Genomic DNA, 23,362 nt, shown 5'->3' with positions numbered 1-23,362 from the left:
AATCATTAACCCTGAAACAAAACGTCACCTGGCTGGACAAATATCTCATTAACATTGCTACATTTTATCGTCTGACTAGACAAAAATCTTAATAACAGCGTTTCGTCAATCGTCTGGCGTGACAAACATCAATACCAATATTGTTACACTTTCTTTGCGTGAGCTACCATTATCTCAGGAGACCATCGTCCCTGGTAAACCTAAGTTTGGAGCGTTCTTTGATATTTTTGAGACAGTCAATTGACTAAAATGTATCAATTGTAGTTCAGTTCTTGTTGTGCCAGATGATAACATGTGGAAATATTAATTAGGTTTTTACAACGTACATCTAAGAGTTATTTTGTCTAGCAAGACAAAAAGCTGTAGCAATGTTAGTGAGATTTTTGTCGACCTAGGCGACGTTTTGTTTCAGGGTTTATGATTTTCGTTGTAAATTGTTTATTATTCACAAATCACTTCCGATTGGAAAATTGGAAAAAGTTGTTTTTATTGATAAACAATTACAAATAAAATATCAATATCTCTCCCATTCATCTAGGTACATATTATGTATTCAAGGAGTTATCATGGTTATAGCTAAAATGATAAACAGTGTATAAGTAGCATCCTGAACTGACAAATATACCATCCCAATAAACACTGACTTTACGAGGGACTGTCTTATTGGTTAGAATTCTGTGATTGATTAACAAAGACACGATGCTAATGACCGTGTAGGTGGCTATGGATGAATTTTAAATTGCATGTCGTGCATCGCAGGACTTCTAGAGTAACAACTTTGACTATACTGTGAGTGGAGGTGTAAATCGTAACGACATCGGATAGGAACTAGACTAAATAACATGTGGCATCTTACCTGTCTCTTCTGCGAACGATACAAGCACCACAGCAAAGATGGACACGAGGAAAACAAGAACGAGCTTCATAATGAACTAGCTTCTCAGTGATCAGATAAAATCTTGAACAAAGTCACAGTTTTCTGTTTGAGTTGCGAGATTTCGATTACAACAGTTCCACTAGTCTCGGTAAAGTTTTCTCTAGGCGACTCAGACACATGCTTGTCTGTCCCAACAAGATCTGAACCTCTCTTTGCGAAAATTGCGTCTTAAATAAGATTATTTTCACATCATACCATATCTCGTCTGGAAAACTTTCTCACGGTGAAATCCTGGCTAAATGCCGCTGGACTTTTCAGTGCGGGAGTCGTTATATATATGCAGTCTGCCAACATGGTCTCTAACTAAATCACATCTGGTCACAAAAATTGTTCATACAATCAGTGATCCCCAACTGTTATAGTGATGTAAACAGTGAAGGATCGCCGAAGGACTTTGCGTATCATACACATTTTATGTTCTACCAAAACAATGCAGATATATACATGTAAGTTACAGATTTCCCACAGACTACTGACTACAAATATAGACAACATCGATCATCCGACCCTAACTGATACACAGACACACACAAAATCCTGGGAACAAACAAGATATTGAAAGTTATTGATGGCAGGCTCAGATTTTGACATATACAAGTGTATTGATTCAAAGTTACTGAACTCCTTGGCTGGAATCCATGCGGATTGGATTTTTTTACGTCTTTCCAATCGAAAGATGAATGTAAAAAATCCAATCCGCATGGATTGCCGGCTAGTGACTTCCATTATATTGACTCTCACATTGAAAGACGTAAATTCACGTAATTTTCTTTAAATAAATTGTAACTTTAATGGTTAAACAATATATGGATGATAAGCGAGTGAGTGACGGGGACTTGACGAATTTATATTAGTTCATTGTGCTCGTTGATATATATCTGTGTTAGGGCTAACAATTGTACAACGCTGAGGTCACAACGTACACTGTGTCATTGGAAGGGGATCTTTATACACTATTATTAAAACAATTTCTTCAAAGTTATTTCCATCTTTAGGATAAAAAACACACAGCATTATTTTAACTACGTCACAACCATTTAATTTGAAATAATGATCACCCATTTCCTATGATAATTACAGCAGTACAAAATTGCTCTTTTAATTGATGTTCAAAATGTTAATTTATATTTTAGTAATGACACTGCCCTCAACGATCACATTAGTCTAATTCCTATACAGTATCGTTACGATTTACACCTCCACTCACGTTAGAAACCACGTTGGCGTCCAGACTACATCACATTAATACTGTTCACTTCCCGCTAATCTCGAGTTTGTTATTACCTTTTAAAATATAAAAAATGTTGATAAGAAAGAAATCTAACGGGAATTGTTTTGATAGTCAAATGAGCCCAACATTCTATATGCCTCCTCCGTATCCATATGAGAAGTGTAATTTCATCTGTATTTTGGGTTCCCAGTGCAGTCAATACAGTTTTCGGCCAAATTGTCAGTGCAATCTTTATATCGTCTAGCTAGCAATATGGCAACATTTCCACTTGCAATACATTATCAATAATTCGAGATCGTCTACAGGTAGAATTTAACATGAACATATAGATCATGTAAGTTCGCTCCTGACAAGCCCTTTAGTCATGTGATAAATGACATCACACCACACGCTGTCATTACTTCCTTGTCTGTGCATTCAGGTTTGGGATATATTATGGGACAGGACAATGTTGAATGTTTGATATCACGATTCTATGGGAACTGGCATAGCTTTCCCAGACAGATAAGTCTATTCCGGGGTTTGCACTGGCCCGGCAACACATACCACGTACCGGTTCCGTTTGAGTAATCGTCCCCGACTGCTCGAATCAGTACTCCCGGAATACCACATATCTTCGTAACAAAAGAATATGCACACATATCGGCAAACGAATTGGTGTTTGAATAAAACCCTTTATTGAATTAGATATTTGAATTTTAATGAAAAAAAAACAATGTCAAACCAATGTTAATTACAATGTACATGAGATTTACATTAGCTTGGACATCAAAACAGAAAGGAAAGATGGTTTGGTTTTTTTGGTTTGTTTTTTTGGTTTGTTTTTTTTTGGGGGGGGGGGAGTGGAAAGAAAAAAAAAATCAATAACTGCATCACATTGACCAGAGACTGGATTTTACACGTTGGCATTTCTTAAATGATACAGAAAAAAATCACACCACCAGAAAATTTAGATACATCTACAGTATTTTGATATTTATGTAGTGTTAGAGTCAATTCAAGTTGAATAGGTATTGCCTATCCTTTTAATATAGGGAGAATGCTAATCTTAAATACTATTCGTGTAATATATAGGCCCTGCTAAATAAATCTCAGTTTAGTGCTATCCATATGAGGATAGTATCAATCACACTGTGGTATATAATATTAGGATAGTGATTATCACAGAAACGTATAGACATTCCTTCCATATAGGCTAAGGGGGAAGTTTTGAAATGTTATGAAATTATTTTGGAGAAAAACTCACGGAGATAATATGTAACATCTCGCGCCTAGCGTCATAACTCTATTTGCTGTACATTCAATCTGAATTTTATCGTGTTTCCCTGCTGTTGCTCTCTTCTCGATCACGGCCCCTGCTGTTCTTTTCGTCACTATCTCTGCTGTTTGTTTCGTCGCTATCTCGATCTCTGCTGTTTGATTCGTCGCTATCTCGATCTCTGCTGTTTGATTCGTCGCTATCTCGATCTCTGCTGTTCTTTTCGTCACTATCTCTGCTGTTTGATTCGTCGCTATCTCGATCTCTGCTGTTTGATTCGTCGCTATCTCGATCTCTGCTGTTTGTTTCGTCGCTACTATCTTCACTGCTCACTCTGTTGCAGTAGTCTGAATCGCAGCAAGAGATATCCTTTGGGAAAAAGAAAACGACGAATATTTAAATGACACATTTTACCATGCAACTCTGGTATTGTGTGAGTATTATGGATAATACATAGACTGATTTAGGATTGGTTATGAAAACGATATTCTTTAATTTTATCAAGGTTCTCAGGAAAATAAAGCGGCAAAATCTAAATATTACGTAGATTTCACCAAAAACTCATGCTATTGACGAGTGAATAGTAAACAGTGTACTCTTAAAAGACGTAATGCTTACCATCACCCTCATTGATGGACTATCGCACACACGTGACACGTCTCTGGGTTTGATGCATCCCGCCGTTAAACCGTTTCCATGCCAACTCATATAACATTGTCCCTTGGTCTTACATGTGTCTTTTTTACAGCTAGAACAGTGACACGTCAGTTTAGGAGCGCGTCTTTCACGACCTAAACAAACCAAATAAAAATGTAGATATGTATTAATATTCTGATAATGTTTTGAAGGACTGACGGACGGACTGACGGACGGACGAACGGACAGATGGATATGGATGGATGGATGGATGGATGGATGGATGGATGGATGGATGGATGGATGGTTGGTTGGATGGATGGGTGGGTGGGTGGGTGGGTGGGTGGATGGTTAGGTGGATTGGTGGATAGATCGATGGGTGGATGGATGAGTGGATTGATAGATGGGTGGATGGGTAGATGGTTAGGTGGGTGGGTGGGTGGATGGATGGATGGATGTGTGGATGGATGGATGGATCGATGAGTGGATGGTGGATGGATGGGTGGGTGGATGGATGGATGGGTGGGTGGGTGGGTGGGTGGGTGGGTGGGTGGGTGGATTGACAGATGGGTGGATGGATGGATGGATGGATGGATTAATGAGTGGATGGGTGGGTGGGTGGATTGATGGATGGATGGATGGATGGAAAACATATTTAGTTAAATTTGCAAAGAAAACATTGTCATCACCAGTTCAAAGAATGAAGTGGGGGTTCCTCAGGCTACCCAATCATCTTCATTTGTGTTCATTTTCAATTGTTACTATTTTTAGTTTTAGTAGCAATGATCTAATGTAAATGGGACACATGGTATTAACATTTTAGAATACAAAGAGAGCTTTTGTCTACGTTGTGTTTTAGTATAATTGTTTGGCGCCCTCTTTAGACAAGCTGAGCGATTTCTACGAGTATACTAGTATTTATTTCTGTATGAAATTTTTATAGTTCGATCACACACGATCAAGTTACTGTTTTGCTCAAAGTTATCAGTACAGGAAGTATCAATTATCGAAAAAACACTCTCACATATATCCAGTATTAAATGCTCTAAAAATTCTACAAACCAATGAAAATAAGTACAATATAAAGTGTTTGACACGTCACAAATTGATAATCCCTTTCATCGCTGTTAATAAGATCGTGCACGTGTTTTAAAACGATCAATATAGGTTAGACAGTCGTCCTATTGTAAATAATAGCTTTATTACGAGTCAACATCTCTGGGGAGGTGTTCTGTGAACCAATTATATTCTGTCTCTTAGATAATGAATATTGTAACGGTAAAGAACATTAGATTTCATCTAAACAGCTGAGTTGTTTAAAGAGTAGTGAGAAACAAACTTGGTAAAAGACAAGTAATCCCTACGTCACGGCCCAGTGTATTGTGACTTTTGACTACCAATGATTTCCCGTATGTGCTAATTGTTCACAAATCACTTCCGGTACATTATCAAACAGTTTACATACTTTACTTTTTTATTGCAATTAATGAGCTAATGGTCTATGTTGTATCACATTATTTTCTCAAATGAAAAAAAAAACAATAAAGTTGTCTTATTGATAAAAATTAAAAATAAATACAAATTTCTCTTCCATTCCTCTAGGTACACATTCAGTGTATTGGAGGAGTTATTAATGTTCTTAATTATTGAGAAAATGATTAGCTAATTTGTCCAGTGCAATTTACGTTTGTCATTTTAATGTCGAACTTAAATGATGACCTTGTACTTGTTGAGGTCAAGTGGAAGATTTATGTGAGTGTAGGCTATTGAAGTTCAACCATATCTTCCGGTTCAGATCCAATGTATGTCTTCTATCTCTATTGTGACCTACATTATTCACTCATAAAACTCTACAAGGGAGGAAACAAATGTGCTATCTTTAACTTTCATAGACAGGAAGTAACGACTCTACAAAATGGTTGGTATAAAAGTTTATGACACATTCCAGTGGTTATGTGTCAAATAGGTCGTGATCTAATGCAAATTTAATATACTATGTACATGTACACTAATCTTCGAAAAAAAGAAAGAAGAAAAAAGGTTGAAATTTCACTGCAATTGTCTGTGATAATTTTTTTTCTGTTAATACTACGAATAAAGAAACAAAAACGTGCGTAATTTGTGTTGGAATTGTAATGTTACAACTTCTGTTTTGCTTGAATAATGATAATGATAATGGTGACTGAACTGGTGAATGTATCAAAGACAGGAGCTCAAAGGAGACCGTCAGAAGAAAATTGAAGAAAAGAAGAGCGTAACGATGGTGGCAGTGACCGTGTTGGTAACGATGGCGGCAGTGACCATGTTGGTAACGGTTTTAAATTTGAGGAGTTACGAAATAACGAGGAGTAGACTCATAAGCGACATAGCAGTATTAGAGGCACGCAGCACTGATACAGAGCAACACACCGGCCAATTGGAATGGAAAACAGACGTAAATGTATGATCATGTTTCTCCTAAAAATTGCGTCTCAAAAGTTGTAATACTACGTCCGTATTCTGTATCCTTGATCAGTTACGTTGATATAAAACTCAACGGTTTTACAGTTGTCTTGATTATATCGACGATTATGAACAAGGAATTGAAGGTGTCAATATACAACAAAGTATTTTACTAAAAACGATATGTCAATGAGTGAAGGTCAGATTTCAGTGGCACTTTTTGGCAGTTCTTAGCTTAACAGTATATGCATGTTTCAATTTGTTTTACAGCAGAACACAATGTGACATCTTACCTGTCTCTTCTGCGAACGATACAAGCACCACAGCAAAGATGGACACAAGGAAAACAAGAACGAGCTTCATAATGAACTAGCTTCTCAGTGATCAGATAAAATCTTGAACAAAGTCACAGTTTTCTGTTTGAGTTGCGAGATTTCGATTACAACAGTATTACTAGACTCGGTAAAGTTTTCTCTAAGCAACTCAGACACAGGCTTGTCTGTCCCAACCACAGATCTGAACCACTCTTTGAGAAAATTGCGTCTTAAATAAGATTGTTTTGGCCAGGGTTCACATTTCAAAGTAATCAGTCCGTAACCGTAAATCAAACCACGTGGTAGTAATAAGAGCCAATTACTTTAGTCGGAAAGAGCCGTTGCTTGACAGTGACGAATGCAACCACGCATTTAACCCAAACGACCCTTGCATATTTCTTGATTCTTGTAATGCCCAATACTTAAAATATCTAGGCGTTCAATATCCCCTTTCAAATTATTCATTTCATAAACAGTTTGGAACGTCACATTTCTCGACTTTGAAGAAATTGTACAGTAATCAGAGAAAGATGTACAGGTCAAAAAAGGTCGATCCATATTTGGAGTTTTGTAAAAATAAACGCAGACGTTTTCCCTGAGAAACTTCACAGGGTGACGTGTTTGTTTTTATCCCTGTTCACACAGAAAACAAGTATCAATTTCTCGTTTCATTGAAACAACTGAAAATTCCAAATATGTTAAAAGTCTGGTCAACGGCCACTCGAAAAATGGTCAAATATTTCCCAAGTATCGAATGCATGCCCAATTGTTCATCAACATCACATAATCCCAGCCTACCCAGCTTTTGTTCGCTTACCCATGTACCGATATCCCCATTTTCTGCTTATGAATATTATTGAGCACTATGTGAAAAAAATCGCTTATGGTCAGTACCGGAATCCGGGTGCAAACGACTTAAAACCTCAGATTTTAACGCAAGTAATGCGTTTCGGATCTCCCTTTCATTCATGTGATTTGTACAGTTTCGTGAAAATTTAGAAGTTTGCAAACATTTGGTTTTAATATCCTTTTACAGATGACAGTGACTTGATAAACATAAATGAAGAATTCAAGGTATCAATAGTGGTATAGTTCTGATAAATAAAATGGATATGTGAAGTTTAGTGTTTTTAAAAGTGAAAGAACGTATATGGAATGCATGTTACCTTGACTTGAATATATATTACATCCATAATCCGTTCACCATGGCGATTAGTGAATACACGTACAAGTGCAGGTGTGTCGTATCCATGGGTCAAACAAGGTCAAGCCACGATATAATCTTAGTTAGTGGTTGTTTTTTACAACTTAAAACATTCAAAACGTAGTCCCTTTGGAGATTTTTTCGTATCATAATCTTCAAATATTTTGAATTTATTATTTCATTTCGAATATCATGAAGGGAGATGTGGTCAACTTTTTAATTTTCCCCAATTACTAGTGTAGTCTCCCAACATGCCAAGATTCACCGGCACAAACGCTATAGGTTTGAAATCATTTCCATATGAAAAGATACCTTACTTGAGGTGTGAACTGACTGTCAATCGGTGATTGCTCTGACAAATATCACTGTTTACCCAGGTTTTTGCCCTCTACCTAATCCCTTGTGATCTTTTGTTCCACTTGATCGGTAGCTTATTTAGTCTCTGGGTGCTCATAAGCCATTAATTCGGTAACGCGGAATTTTTCCGCGTTCAGGGGATTAGCCTAGATACATGGTTTGTGCCGGCCAATCCCGTCGTGAAGGTGCTTGGTATATACTCGACTGTGCGTAGTCATTCATCCGGGTCGCTATTTCACATATGTTTTTACATTTGTGGTTGTTTTTGTTATCATTAACAAAATATAGTATAGAGCAGACACTGTGTAAGTGATGTTTATGTGTTATCTTTATTGTGTCTATGTCAACATGAAACCTTGTGATCAGTCTCACTGATCTTGATACTTTGTTTAATAGCATCTGCAAGCTGAGACAAAAAAGCCTGTAAAGTCGTTATAGAAAGGGGAGTGAACAATCTCTAAGATGGTTACAGAATAGTCAATACCTGTAATTCTGGTATAACTTATCAATGGATGGATGTAACTCTTGTACAGTACCGAAATGCAGGAAGTGATATTTTCGACCCAATACCCCATTGCAACCATTTAGTTTGATCGAGTTATACTATGATTGATGGACCCTGACCGATTACTATAAACATCAACTGATTGATAGACCCTGACTGATTACTATAAAAATTAACGGAAATTTACCTACGAATCATTAAATGATGATAAACTATGACAACTTCTATATTTATCAGGTATTTATAAATACTGACAAGGTGTTTATTAACTACCTCTATATTAGTGCAACATCGCAGTCATCTGTTTAAGTAGCCCCAAATGTAAGGATTGTAGAGTGTATGAAAACATCGACGCGATAGCCACATTCGTTGGTTGTTTTTGTCATATCTATTTTTTCCAGAAATAGGCCACTTGTAATTTGCATTGTCCCCAAAACATTTAAAGCTACTAACGAGATTTATTGGATGAATAGTTTGACCTGGTTTTGATGTCAAGGAAACGGTCTTTCCACATGATTTATCAGTTGTGCATGCATAGTTGATGGTTAATATCTGTCAATTCACCTTTGACTTTTAGCACTACATATCCAACACATAAACGTTATTACTACGTGTTTGGTGTCTAACATAGCTTTTTGACAGATGGATTACCGATTGTTATATCAACATCTTAATCTCAGAAATGTAAAACAGTCGTGACATATTTTGTCGAAATTTCACTATTAATTTATTCTTCCGTAAGGAAGAGATATATTTATGGGTGGAAGTCTGTGTGTGTGTCTGTCTGTCTGTCTGTCTGTCTGTCTGTGTCATCGTTTTCTCCATAACGGCTTGCTCAATTCAAACGAAATTTTGAAGACGTATTCCGTAGGGTAATGGCAAGAACTGATTAGGTTTTGGTAAAAATCCCGTGAATATTAATGAGCAATTTACGTAATTAATTATTTTCGGTAATTAGGCTATATCTCAAGAATGCACTCTTCAAATTCATTATAACTTGGTACACACATTTGCGATACCAAAGCGCACCTGTCCTGAAAATATTACTAATGTAGCTTTTAGTTTTGATAAGTTATTGGCATATTTTCGATTGGCCACAAAAAGGAAAAAATAGTTTCTCGTCAGGAAATGTCGTCTAAAGTGGTGCGACTTTATCACCATTTTCTAAAACACGACTGGCTCAATTCAAACGAAATTTATTGCATGTGTTCTGTAGGGTAGTGACAAGAACTGATTAGGTTTCGGTAAACATCCCAAGAATATTAACAAGAAATTTACATAATTAATTGTTTTCGGTAATTAGGCTATATCTCAAGAATGCACACTTCAAATTCAATATAATTGGATACATGCATTTGCGATACCAAAGCGCACTTGTCCTGAAAATATTATTGATGTGGCTTTTAGTTTTAATAAATTATTGGCATATTTTTGTTGGCCACTAAAAAGGAAAAAATAGTTTCTCGTCAGGAAATGTCTAAAGTGGTACGACGATGCGCTTATTTTTTTTTTTACATTCTCAACAAATGTCACAGTACATGTTGTGGTCGGCCAGGAGATCACTAACAGCAATGAGCAAATAGCAATCAATGAGAAAAAATAACTTATTACATATGTTCTGTTGTATTCCAACAATTGTCTGTAGGAACGACAATCTCAAAACTTTGCCCTTACGGAAGACATTCAGTTTACATCTGGTCTCTTTTGTGTTTGAAACAAAAGCAGATGAACTTTCGCTCGAAAATGTGACAGTTCGTCTTTGGTTTATTCACAAACGTTTCATCGAATTGATACATTTTAGGCTGACCCAAAAATATCAGAGCAGGTGATATTGTCCAGACACTTCAGTGTTTAGTCATAAACATATATTTTGGTATCGGAAATTACTTTTTGAAAAAGACCATAACTCCCCCCACTCACACTGGGTCAATATCAATGCAGGAAATACCATCTCACTGACATCCAAGTCAGTCAACCAACGAAACCAAAAACATTATCCAAGCACACTCTACAGTTTGCTATAGCAATGATGTGATTGTGTGAAGTTTCAGTTGTGCTACACGACAATTTGGACATAGACATGTACATATATACATTATAATTTACACAAATACAAACACATACACGTACACACACAGACACACAGTGACATACACAATCTACATATACACAATCTACACATATTGTCACCTGAAACTACACCCAAAATGTCGTTTAGTTTCATAAATGAAAAATATAATTCATGTAATCATTGTTGATTTCATAATGGAAATCACCTTCCTTCAAGAAGAGCCGTGTCGGGCCTCAAATAACAGACAAGAAGTGGTTAATGATATTTGGTAGTTAGAGCACCCCACACAGAAAGACTGTGATGAGGAGAACCCATGTATGATACATGTACGTACCGGTATATATTACAGACAGACAGACATACAGACAGACAGACAGACAGACAGACAGACAGACAGACAGACAGACAGACAGACAGACAGACAGACAGACAGACAGACAGACAGACCGGCCGGCCGTCAGGCAGTATAGATGGCAAATCACCGGAACACACACGCACACGTACTTACACACACGTACGTACGTACGTACATACATACCTACCTACCTACCTACCTACCTACCTACCTACCTACCTACCTACCTACACACACACACACACACACACACACACACACACACACACATACATACATACATACATACATACATACATACATACATACATACATTCGGTTGTAGGTCAAGGTATCAATTGTTTTTGTTTTATACCACGATAAATACGTATACTATTGATTATAAGCAGTACAACCACAACTGCAGCTCGGCTTTCATTTTATTATGTTGTTCTTACGTGTACAAGATGTCAAGGACCTTCTGGCAAATGACCAAGTAACACTGCTATAAACAACTACATGTATGTACTACTTCGGAGAGTAATACTGTCAAACAAAGACCGATAGTGTAATGCAGCAACAATAACACCGATTGATTACTAAGTTGTGTTAAAGGAACTGAAACATGAGTGTCGTGATAACATATCTAAATTTAGATATATTTTAAACCGTTACATTCAACTGTTCAGTTATTTCTTAGTTCCTTTTCTACCTTAACGACGAGTCGTAAAATGATGAATAACAACTCATTTTTAAAGACATTTCGTTATGCATCGTAAGATTATTTTCAATTTACAGCTACGTAAACGTGAACTCGGCAGATTTAGTCATTTTTAGTTTTATCAAATGTTTGTTCATAGTGGACACCTACAGGTACTTATGACGAAATACATATTGTAGGTACCACTACTATCAGAACTCTAAAATGTCTCTTATTTATATACACATGTATGATTTATTCATGACGTATTACTTTGACACTAAACAATTACGTCATACGAACATTAATTTTATACATTTTAGTTTCCAATTGACAACTTCCGCCCATACCTTTTCTCGCAAGGGACCACAATACCCAATATTTGCTATTAATCGTAAAAAAATGGCGTCGGATATTTCTAACTTTTGGTAACGAGCAGTTATTGGAAAACACCTTTTCAGGACAATCCGTCTGACAGGGACATCCCCAACCATACATTGATAAAGCGGTTTTTATTTGGAAACAAGTTGACATCATGTTTTTGTGGGGAAGTTAAACTGAGCATGTGATCATATATTACTAGGATATCGTGATTGAGGGAAAGCCACACTGTACAAAATGGAGGGATACGCTATCAGGACGTATACCTGGCCGTCTAATGGCAGTTGCGAACATTTCCTTATTTGTGACATTTGCTGTGAAGAGTATGAGCTTGCCAAGATTCTACCATGTTTACACTGTTTCTGTGGTCCCTGTTTGAGTAAAACGGTGACAAGAGACCGAGCTCTCGAGTGTCTTATTTGTCAGTCGATGTACGCAGTGTCCGATAACGATTTTACTGGCGTTGTGAAAAACCTTTACGATTTGGTGGCTGAATTTGCTTGGCCGAGTGGAAAATATTTCAACGATGATTATGAACTTGAAAAGTGTGCAGAATGTACCAAGATTGATGACACAGTCACTTCAAAAACATGTATTGACTGCAACGTTACCCTCTGTACTAGCTGTGTCAAGAAACATGGCGTGGGTTTGAGGAAAAGGGCACATCGTGTCGTACCACGGTATGAGGAACTAAAACCAAAAGGCGTTAATAGAGGAAGCTGTTTATCACAGACTTTCACAGACATCAACGAAGGTTTGAGTTCCGACGTGATGTTATTGACGGCTGAAAGGTCAGAAGGTCGGAATTGTATACACGTGACGCCGCGTCATCAGCGGAAACGTCATGAAAGCGTCGAGAAAAATACAGTACAGCTCGGCACCGACAGCGAAAAGGTACGAATATCCCGTATGTCACATACCGTGTAAGTTACTGATCAGAGTCACAACTCGTCAGTAATATCCCGTATGTCACATACCGTGTAAGTTACTGATCAGAGTCACAACTCGTCAGTAATATCCCGTATGTCACATACCGTGTAAGTTACTGATCAGAGTCACAACTCGTCAGTAATATCCCGTATGTCACATACCGTGTAAGTTACTGATCAGAGTCACAACTCGTCAGTAATATCCCGTATGTCACATACCGTGTATAAGTTACTGATCAGAGTCACAACTCGTCAGTAATGACATTTATTACATGTACAAACCAGCAACTCAACACTGGACAGAGTTTTTTCTATGCAACCTTTTTTCCCAAATGAATGCAAAAGTTGCATACAATAAGTATGAGTTGTGTTTTTTAAAACCATATCCACGATTTGAATTCATTTGTTTATTGTACTTAGATGAACGTAACTTTTAACATAGACATAATCAAATTACTATAAATGATGTCAGCATCTTATATTAAAATGTGTGCCTTTGCGAGGAGCACGCCTCATAGAGGGCGCCCTCTAAGGAATTAATTACGCAAGCTAAGGAGTCCACTTTCAAACTTCCAACGTATAGTATAGTAGTATAGTATAGTATAGTATAGTATAGTATAGTATAGTATAGTATACGAGTAAGATTGGGTGAATTGAACTCTGTGTTCAGTCTTTGAATAGTTTTGAGTTATTACTATAAATTATGTTAGTAATTCGCTTATATCAGTTTCCTTATTCTATAGGCCCTACAACAACACAAGGGCTATAACTTGGTCAGAATTCTTTTGGTTGGAGATCCACAGTAAGTATGATGTTTTAAGTTTACTATTATTGATTACACCGAAATAAATCCTACAATCAAGTCATTAGTTTATTGTTGACTATTAGATAACTCCATAGGTAATATTTTAGAGGAAGTGGCCACGTACAATGCAGCCACGTGACCCACACATTTTCTTTTTAAAAAATCAGAACTGGAGACGGATATTCAATTGGTCGTCTCTGTCGCTTGTCAAGTTGTGTAAACTTGAACTTTGCTCAGATATGTTTGATTGTGCTACATTGAAGTCAAGTTGTAGAGAAAATCAACATACTAGATGAATTCCAAAATTCTGAGTACGCACGCAAACTCTCAAAACATAGGCACAGGTTGAGCTAGATAACGTGTGAACAGCGTTCATATTCGTTATTGTCTGTTCTTCTTTTCTTCCTTTCTTTCATTTTAGCGCTCACACAGGATGATGACTGCCGATTGTTAATATCTTTATTTTCCTTTTCATATACTTGTACCCATTAGCGTCGGCAAATCTGCACTGATTAATAAATACACAAATAATAGCCCGAGTACCAGTAGAGGCTTTGCAATCGGTGTTGAATTTGCCTTCAAAGTTATTAACGTGGACGACGCTGTGGTCAAGTTACATGTAAGTTTTGTAAATTATTCTTTCAGAATTGAACACAGAGAGAGAGAGATAGAGAGAGAGAGAGAGAGAGAGAGAGAGAGAGAGAGAGAGAGAGACAGACAGACAGACAGACAGACAGACAGACAGACAGACAGACAGACAGACAGACAGACAGACAGACAGACAGACAGACAGACAGGGGGAGACAGACAGACAGACTAGACGTCGACAGACAGCAACCCGAGGAGGTCGCGTGGTACATGCACAGTAATATCTTCTATGTTTTAATATTGAAAAAAATGCCTATTTGTGCTTCACCTTGGATATCTTCCTGAAAGGACACATAAAGTATACTAAATGTTGTTTCAATTCAACCATATCAAAACATCATCTTGGTCTATCATAAAAAAAACTGTTCTTGATCCCTACCTTTGTCACATTAACAGATGTGGGACATTGCAGCTGCCGCAAGATTCGGACGTGTGGCCGGAATTTATCTAAATGGTACCAACGGCTGCGTGCTTGTCTATGACGTCACAAACCCAGTCTCGTTTGAATCACTGGGTTCCTGGATAAGCATATGCCAAGATCAAAGCAAATGCCAAGAATTCGTTGTCATTGGAAACAAAGCAGATCTGACACAGACTAGAAAGGTAACAAATGAAATTTGATTCTTCAAGTTTCACATTATTTCAGTACAATGGACATTTCCCGCCTGAACATTTATCGTCTGTTATACGTGGATTGAAATTGTTATTTATATCTTTAAAAGAAGATCGGAAGTGTCTCTTTCCCGTTTGAAGTAAATGAATCATTATCAGTTGGTATCCACATTTTTATTAGGAGTACTCGAAATTTATGAAAATATTAATACTAAAAAATGGAATCCATTTTTGTCATTTATGTTGTGGAGTGAAGAATTAGCATCCTGAATAATGTTAGGATATCGTGTCGTGGAGTTGACGAGACCATCTGAATTTGGCAAGAATACAAGTATGATCAATGGATCTGTACTTGCCACGTAAACAAAACCAGATACCTTTCCCTCACAAAAGAGAGCAAAACGAGTCGTGATGAACAACTTTGAAAATTTGTGCAATTTCTTGTATGAAAAGACATCAGGACAGACACTGACCACATTTCGGAGGTCATGTACTTTTCACTAACTGTTTTTCATACCTCCACAGGTACCTAAAGAAATTGCGGAAGATTGGTGTGAGCAAAGAAATATACCTTACTTTGAGATGAGTGCTGAATGTGACAGTGAAGGAGACCTTGAACTGGCTTTTCTAACGATAGCAAAGAAAGCGCTGCCCCATATATAGTCAAAAGTTAATGTTGCATTGATCAGACATTATGTCGTTGAGGGCGCAACTCGTATTAAAGCGAACAACTTGCTGTGAGCTGTACAGACAGAGAATCATAGACGAAAGTATGGCGTTTCATTGGGGCCTTTATTATGTACATCTTATTTGACTCGCCTCGACAACTTATTTGGCAACTCGACATCTTATTTGATTCGTCTCGACAACTTATTTGGCAACTCGACATCTTATTTGATTCGTCTCGACAACTTATTTGGCAACTCGACATCTTATTTGATTCGTCTCGACAACTTATTTGGCAACTCGACATCTTATTTGATTCGTCTCGACAACTTATTTGACTCGTCTCAACAACTTCTTTGGCTCCTCGATAACTTATTTGCCTCGACAACTTCTTTGGCTCCTCGACAACTTATTTGACTCGCCTCGACAACTTCTTTGGCTCCTCGATAACTTATTTAGTCAACATGTATGACGTTCTCTTGTAGGCGATATTTTAGCATCCCTAGCTCCCCTTCAGTAAATATGTGCTCTCTTGCGCAAACGTCACTTCGCGTCATACAAAATCTGCTGTTACGTCAAAGAGCGTCATCAAAGTTTTGTGTAGTTTTTTTGAAGAGTGACTGGTGGGTCCTCACAATGTTGACCCGGAAACGCGGAAGTAAATGTTATATAACCAAAGTATACGTTCTAAATATGTTGGAGAAAGAGATCAAACAGAGCTGTCCGAGAGGAGAGAGGACTTAATGATGGCTTACCGCTTTATCTCGAGAAGGAAACAACAGAGTATCGGATACGTCACGCGTGTCTAGTCTGTGGAGATTACATGTACTTTGTCACAGGTAGAGAAATTTAAACTTTATCTAAATATTCAATACGCTATTTATTATTTAATTATTTGTTGTGATCCCGTCCATTATTACTGTCTGACGATCGTTCTGTGTACGTTCACGGTGACACAGCACAGTCAGTGTCACTTGTGAGCTAATAGTTCTATTCAGGCATCGTCATATTCAAAATATACCGTCAGCATTGATAATAGTTTTGAATATCGTAAATACCAAATAACACCATTACTTATGACCCATCACCATTCTTGAATAGGATTAAGGGGTCGGTCAGTTCCTTCGGCCTGGGGGTGGGGGGAGGGGGTCACCCTGTTTTTGAAATTGGCAGTGGGGGGGGGGTCATGCTGTTTTCAAAATTGTGGATAGGGGGTCATTGTGTTTTGGATTGTGATGGAAGAAAAAAATCCTCTTTCTACAATGGCATATAGCCTTGTCTGAAATGTGGTACATGTCAATATTTGTTCTTCTCCCTGTTTCTTACATGATTTCTTTAATATTCCTTATTAGTTCACGCATAACAATAAATATACATATACATGTATTACCTAGCTACCACACTAGTTACAGAACATGTCATGTAAATGCTTGGCTGTTTCACAATCAGTGCTTCACTTATATTGCACTTTGGGGCAAAAGTGAACTTGAAGGTTTTGTAATGGTAATCTTCATAGATAGTTTATAAAAGAAGTTAATCTAAAATGTTCCTTACTCGTCACTATGAACTTGTCAGAAGGGATTAATACACTTTCTATTTTGGACACTACATGTTATTGACACTACAAATCACCACATCTCATCAGATTCCAGTTTCTATTATACACTCGGTATGACAATTCCTAAAGTTCTCTAACATACCAGTGACTTTACTGTACATGCAATATTAATGCCACTAAACCAATGTTACAGGGCCATTTTTATGTGACATGGGAAACTCATTTAAAACTTACATTTACGTTAGCTATTCGAAGCTTGGAAATATTACCTCAAAGGCAATGAATAACCTAAACATTGTCTTAATAGAAGCCAAAAACTGCAGATCTGCCAGGGGGAAAACCCCAAGGACTCCCTCACCCCCAGAGGCCACTCTTGCATTCAACCAACAATCAGATGCACCAACAACCTGTCATAATGGTATTGAACTTTTCTTAAATATTTTCACCCAATTGTAATTTGAGATGATATTGTCTTTTAAAGATGTGAAATGTTTGCCAAGGTAGTCTAACATTGCCTTAAACTCCAAATCTCCCCTACCAATGATACTACCAGTAGATGTGCTGACCTTTACTACATGTATTTAATGATGCCATTTAACTGTTTAACTTTAAGAACATATTTCAACCCTATGTAAGTTATAAAGAATAGTTTCTGATACTTGATGGTACTGTCTTGTAAAGCATGGATTGAGTTATTGCTTGAAAGGGTCTGAATAGCCTAAAAAATGGCTTTTATAAGAGTAAAAATCCTCCAGGGCTTCTAGAGGGAGACCCCCTTGGACACCCCCCCCCCCCCACATGAGATGGACATATCCCAGTCTCAAGCTCTTCCCCTCTTACTGTCAAGATGTAAGTAAAAAACCTCCAGGGCTTATAGACCCCATAGGACCCCCCTCCCCCCCAATGAGATATACATATTCCCTGCTAAAGTTTTCCCATACCTTTCACTGTCAAGATGCTATTAAACTTCATATATATATATATATATATATATATATATATATATATATATATATATATATATATATATATATATATATATATATATATATATATATATATATATATGGGGGCGGGGGGTCAGCCTGTTTTTGGTTTTACAGATAGGGGGGTCAGTGACTTTTTGTCGGCCCAATTTAAGAATCCCCCCCCCCCTTCCAGGCTGAAGAAACTGACAGGTCCCTAAGCTCACAAGTGACTTTAAACTGTAATCATTAGCACATTCCTGATGTTGACTAAATTGTGTGTTTTGTTTAACTGTTAGTTGTCAGCCCCAACAATTTTGGTTGAATAGTCTGCACATACTTTAGTGTAGTTACACGAGTATTATACTGAGGCTCAGTACAGAGTGCAATAGTGGCAAATGTTTGAGTGATAAATAACACAAATTATTATGATAAATGTCATCAGTGACTGAAAGTGAAATAGTGTTTGGAAGTTTTTATTTTTTCGAACCAACAATTTTGTCTTGACCCTTTTGAACTTTTAAGGTCATGTCCCCAGATAACCAGCTGTGAAAATGTAACGAGATTAATACATGCGATACTGAGCTGCCAAGTGAATCTGTTTACAGGGACATGATGATGATGAGTGATAAATGCCAATGTTGTTATTTTGAGTTGTTATTTCCCTTTCCATTTTGTAGAGTGTAAAGTTGTAGTAGTGTTTATTTTCATTTTTCAATTCCAAAATGTTTTACATTCATTGCAGGTAATGCAAGCAATAATATCCAAACTGAAAGTTGTCAAATTGAGAAACATGTAATTCTACTTATGTTTTTTTTTTAGCCGGGGGGGGGGTGTGTAAAAAGTGACCCTCCCTCAATTTTCTTTCTCCAACAAATGACCATGCCCTGTAGAAAGATTTTAATGAAAAACATTTTTAACTGCCTCTCTGTGGCATAGTTGTTAGAGCTCAAGATTAGTCGTCAGGAGGTCCTGGGTTCAATCCCACTAGAAACAGATAATTTTTCTGTAGTAAGATCCCACCACATTGATAATTTTTAAAGGCATCACAGTTTGTGTTTGTATCAAAGCCTGTGTTTTGATCTATTGGCTGAGCTGAAGGCCGGAACTACCAAAGCCTAGATGGAGTGCACAACTGACAACCCCAGGGCTGATTGGTCAACATCTCAACTCCACCACATTATTACCAATATCTTGTAATGTTGTTCCCCCATTACTACTGTGAGACCCACTCTGCTCCTCACACCAATTTCCATTTTCTAAACTATGGCCCTCCCTGAGGACCCATTTGGAAAAAGTACCCCCCCCCCCCCCCCACACACACACCTTATTATTTCTTAGGGCTCTATTACATAGCTATTCTGTCACCAATTTCAACTATTGGTTCCTATGTTGAGTGTTTTTTTCATGTTCATTTTGAGATTAAAAATGATGACTCAACATTGTTCTGTTTGATGTTTTATGTTGACAGGTCAGCCTTCAAAGTTGTATTACTCGACAAATCCAGTTCCTTCTCTACACATGAGACATACAGTGTCACAATCCCCATCCACAGGCAGAATGGAAAGATATGAACAAACCATGCAGAGGTCAGAAAAAAAAAACTCAGTGGACATGATCAGAGAGGTTCCCTTCTACATATTTTCCAGCAATAAAATTAAACCAGTAGCGAGTTTAATAGACACCGAGACTTTAAAAGAGGGACATCGCACCATTTCAACACAGACAGTGCAGTGGTACAGATATTTCTCATGCAGAGATAATGAGACTTTATATATAGAGATTAATAATTTGAGAAATGCACCGAGACGGACTCAACAGAATTTACTGTTTTTACTAAACCATTGATGCTAATAATGAAAAGGTGAAGTTTTATACCGGACTTAAATTTCACGACAATAATGACTGTATTATATTCAGTCTGGTTGAAAGGTACATGTACAGTATTTACTAAATTTCAATAAGTATTGTTGGCAATGACAAAACTTGGCTTGAATTTTTGATTAGCTTAAAGCATAATTAGAATCGTTTGTGGCAAAGTATCCTGTTTCATCCTACTGCACTTCAGTTTTGTATCCTTTCATGGATGCTTCTTCAGGCTGACTGATGACACTCGTGCCCTTATAGAGGTTGTTTTCATTACTTGTGTAGTGACTCCTACTCACTCACTTGTATTCTCTTTGGCTGAATGAAGAATTAAAAAAATCTTTGGGAATTTATAAGTAATGGCCACCTATGCCTGAGTCCACTGTATTTTGAGACCCACATTTAGTAATTAGAGTCAACTAAGGGTAGCAATATTTGAATAAAATTGGGCATACCTATTAATTTGTGTTGTTTTGAAATATATACAAGGCCAAAGTACTAAACACCTATCACATCAGTATGTAGACATAGTAGCTAAGATGAAATGTAAGTCACCAGGCGTTCATCTTATAAATAAATATTTCTAGTTAATCACAGTTGTAGTTGTTGTTCTAAATAACCCCTCATTATCTCCTTTTAACTTTCTATTTTCACTTGTGGCCCATTGTCTTAACTTACATGTACACACAGTTATACATATGAGCATGTGTCCATAGGTGGATGCATGGTTAGTATACTCCTTTTTTACGGATTTCTCTACAAAATCATTGTTTCAACCACTATATTTCCATCATTGGTCTCACTCTTAGATAATATAGTACTGCCTATGTTTCACATTTTACTGGCTACATTTAAAATTAGCTACATCCCTATGTACATCCATCCATCCATCCATTCACCCACCCACCCACCCATACATTACATTACATTACATTACATTACATTTCATTACAGTACATTACATTACATTACATTACATTACATTACATTACATTACATTACATTACATAATGTATAGAAACATGAAATAAATCAAATTGAAAATTATATTTTAATATAAAAAACTTGCATACCCAACAAGGTAAGTATTACATCAGAATATTACATGATCATTCACAGTCAACAACAGTAACACATGTCAAATTCTCAGGATATAAAGCTGCAGGGCAGCAACTCAATATTCCATTCAGATGTAATGAAGGAGTTTACACAAGACTGGATCTTTCAGTCTACAGATCCTCAAGTAAAGTACTGTAACAACAGTGTAGAATGTGCTGCTCACACTAATATACTGAGGATAAATCATATGAATTCAAATTGTCCACCATCTTGATTTCCATAGGTTCTTCTTATAGAATTCTTTGAATACAGCAGATTACCACTACCTTGAACATGCTAGACTGTTTATAGCATGGAAACGTTATGATTGCACTAAAGAAAAGCATACACACATATCTGCTTTATAGTGATGTGACTAAAATACACAGGAAAAGACTCTTCAATTCTTCAGTCAAGCTATTTTTGTCTATAATCATACACACTACCTTAAAGTGGCCATACATGGATGAGGATTTATTTTGAATTGTTAATTTATGAAACAATGTTATCATGGCTTCCTTCAATGTGAAATAATACTGACCAAGTCTATGTAAGTCATTACATTGTAAAAAGCTAAAATAATGTGTAAAAAGTTTGATATTGTACATACAATAACAAACATGTTATACATTTATTAATCTTTCAGAATTTGAGTTACAAACAAAGGACTTAACATATGTTGTTTCACATTGTTTTATAAATTTAAAATCCAAAATAAATAGCTAATCCTCATATCCATATGGCCATTTTAATCCAGTTCAGTGACTGACATGGGTAGAGTTTCAATGATTATCAATGACTGACTATAATATATACTTTTTACATAATGGATACAGCAACCGTCTTACACCGATTTTCATTGATTAACTAACACATACTCTTTTAACTGGATTCATAGACTGGGATTCAGAGACTGACATACACTAAGTTTCAATGATTGTTCAGTGACTGTCTGACTTGCACAGAGTCACTAATAAAGTAACCAGTAGGCATTGTCCCAGTCTAGTCTACAAATGTAGCTGTTTTTGATTTTCACAGATGCCTCAATTCAAGCTAAAATAATAATGCAGCTAAATTGTTACACACAAAAAACAACTTCTTACAAATAATCACCACACAAAAATATGCAAAACACAATTCACAGACATGTCTGGTTTTGCATAAAAATGGGGTGCTTTAACAACCAGCAAGATCAGAACTAAATGTATTAAATTGATTAAACAAAGCACTCCACCTTTCTATTACAGTGAAAAATGGCAGAAAGGTACTGAAAACGGTGAGCTAGAAAATGATAAAACTTTGGAATTGCAAAACTTGAAAATTGTCTGTACACTGAGTAACTGCAACCCTGGTGAGATTGTCTGTAGACTGAGCATGTGTAACCATGGCATGATAAGATTGCCTGTGGACTGAGTAACTGTGACCATGGCAATAAAATATTGTCTGTACCCTGATTAACTGCAACTGTGGTTGCAGTTAATCAATTATTATTGCAGTTAATTAATTTTGGTTCATCTAAGGCTTGTTTAACACCATGAGCACAGCATTCACCAAGACCAGCCATGTAATCAGTGAGCTGCTACTATCTTTCCACCAATCTCAACAATCACTCATGGATTCAGTGGTTTCTTTATCAAGTGCTGACAATACAGGACCTAAAATAAATAGATATTTTGTTAGCAGGTTACTACAATACTGATTAGATATTTTATGCCTATATCAAAATAAGCTATGGTAAAATATTGTTTCTATTCATCTATGGCATGTTTATTTCTGTTTCACATGAAAACACTTGGCACAGTGAATCTCAGTTTGTTTTACTCAATAATTTCTAGGACGAGAATC

At 36.8% G+C, this 23,362-nt stretch overlaps 2 protein-coding genes and 1 long non-coding RNA gene across 3 annotated transcripts in view; 1 reads left to right on the top strand and 2 right to left on the bottom strand.

Moving 5' to 3' along the window:
• Positions 1–2,812: 2,812 nt before the first annotated feature.
• LOC144435566 (uncharacterized) lies at positions 2,813–7,025 on the bottom strand. Its single transcript, XM_078124152.1, has 3 exons — positions 6,798–7,025; positions 4,045–4,217; positions 2,813–3,795 (listed from the first exon to the last, which is right to left on the bottom strand). The coding sequence occupies exons 1-3, from the start codon at positions 6,865–6,867 to the stop codon at positions 3,481–3,483; spliced, it is 558 nt and encodes a 185-aa protein (XP_077980278.1). The 5' UTR covers positions 6,868–7,025; the 3' UTR covers positions 2,813–3,480.
• A 5,314-nt stretch (positions 7,026–12,339) lies between these two features.
• LOC144435585 (uncharacterized) lies at positions 12,340–21,022 on the top strand. The gene is made up of 6 exons (XM_078124172.1): positions 12,340–13,264; positions 14,043–14,101; positions 14,597–14,723; positions 15,149–15,355; positions 15,890–16,869; positions 20,025–21,022. The coding sequence occupies exons 1-5, from the start codon at positions 12,608–12,610 to the stop codon at positions 16,025–16,027; spliced, it is 1,188 nt and encodes a 395-aa protein (XP_077980298.1). The 5' UTR covers positions 12,340–12,607; the 3' UTR covers positions 16,028–16,869; positions 20,025–21,022.
• A 429-nt stretch (positions 21,023–21,451) lies between these two features.
• LOC144435725 (uncharacterized) overlaps positions 21,452–23,362 on the bottom strand; it is a 3,105-nt gene continuing 1,194 nt past the window's right edge. The window contains exon 2 of the long non-coding RNA XR_013480902.1: positions 21,452–23,172. This is a non-coding gene — a long non-coding RNA (uncharacterized LOC144435725). The remainder of the gene's footprint in view (positions 23,173–23,362) is intronic.

Source organism: Glandiceps talaboti, chromosome 5 (genome assembly GCF_964340395.1).
Source record: "Glandiceps talaboti chromosome 5, keGlaTala1.1, whole genome shotgun sequence".
NCBI classification, from domain to species: domain Eukaryota; kingdom Metazoa; phylum Hemichordata; class Enteropneusta; family Spengelidae; genus Glandiceps; species Glandiceps talaboti.
The sequence above is the reverse complement of the archived record's forward strand: the minus strand, read 5'-3'. Positions and strand labels throughout refer to the sequence as shown.

Coding starts and splice junctions, on each gene's coding strand:
- LOC144435566 (XM_078124152.1), bottom strand. CDS start 6,867: ATGAAGCTCGTTCTTGTTTTCCTTGTGTCCATCTTTGCTGTGGTGCTT. Junction 4,218..6,797: donor ATCGTTCGCAGAAGAGACAG/GTAAGATGTCAC, acceptor TGGTTTGTTTAG/GTCGTGAAAGACGCGCTCCT. Junction 3,796..4,044: donor GTCCATCAATGAGGGTGATG/GTAAGCATTACG, acceptor TTTTTCCCAAAG/GATATCTCTTGCTGCGATTC.
- LOC144435585 (XM_078124172.1), top strand. CDS start 12,608: ATGGAGGGATACGCTATCAGGACGTATACCTGGCCGTCTAATGGCAGT. Junction 14,102..14,596: donor CTTTTGGTTGGAGATCCACA/GTAAGTATGATG, acceptor TGTACCCATTAG/CGTCGGCAAATCTGCACTGA. Junction 15,356..15,889: donor ATCTGACACAGACTAGAAAG/GTAACAAATGAA, acceptor ATACCTCCACAG/GTACCTAAAGAAATTGCGGA.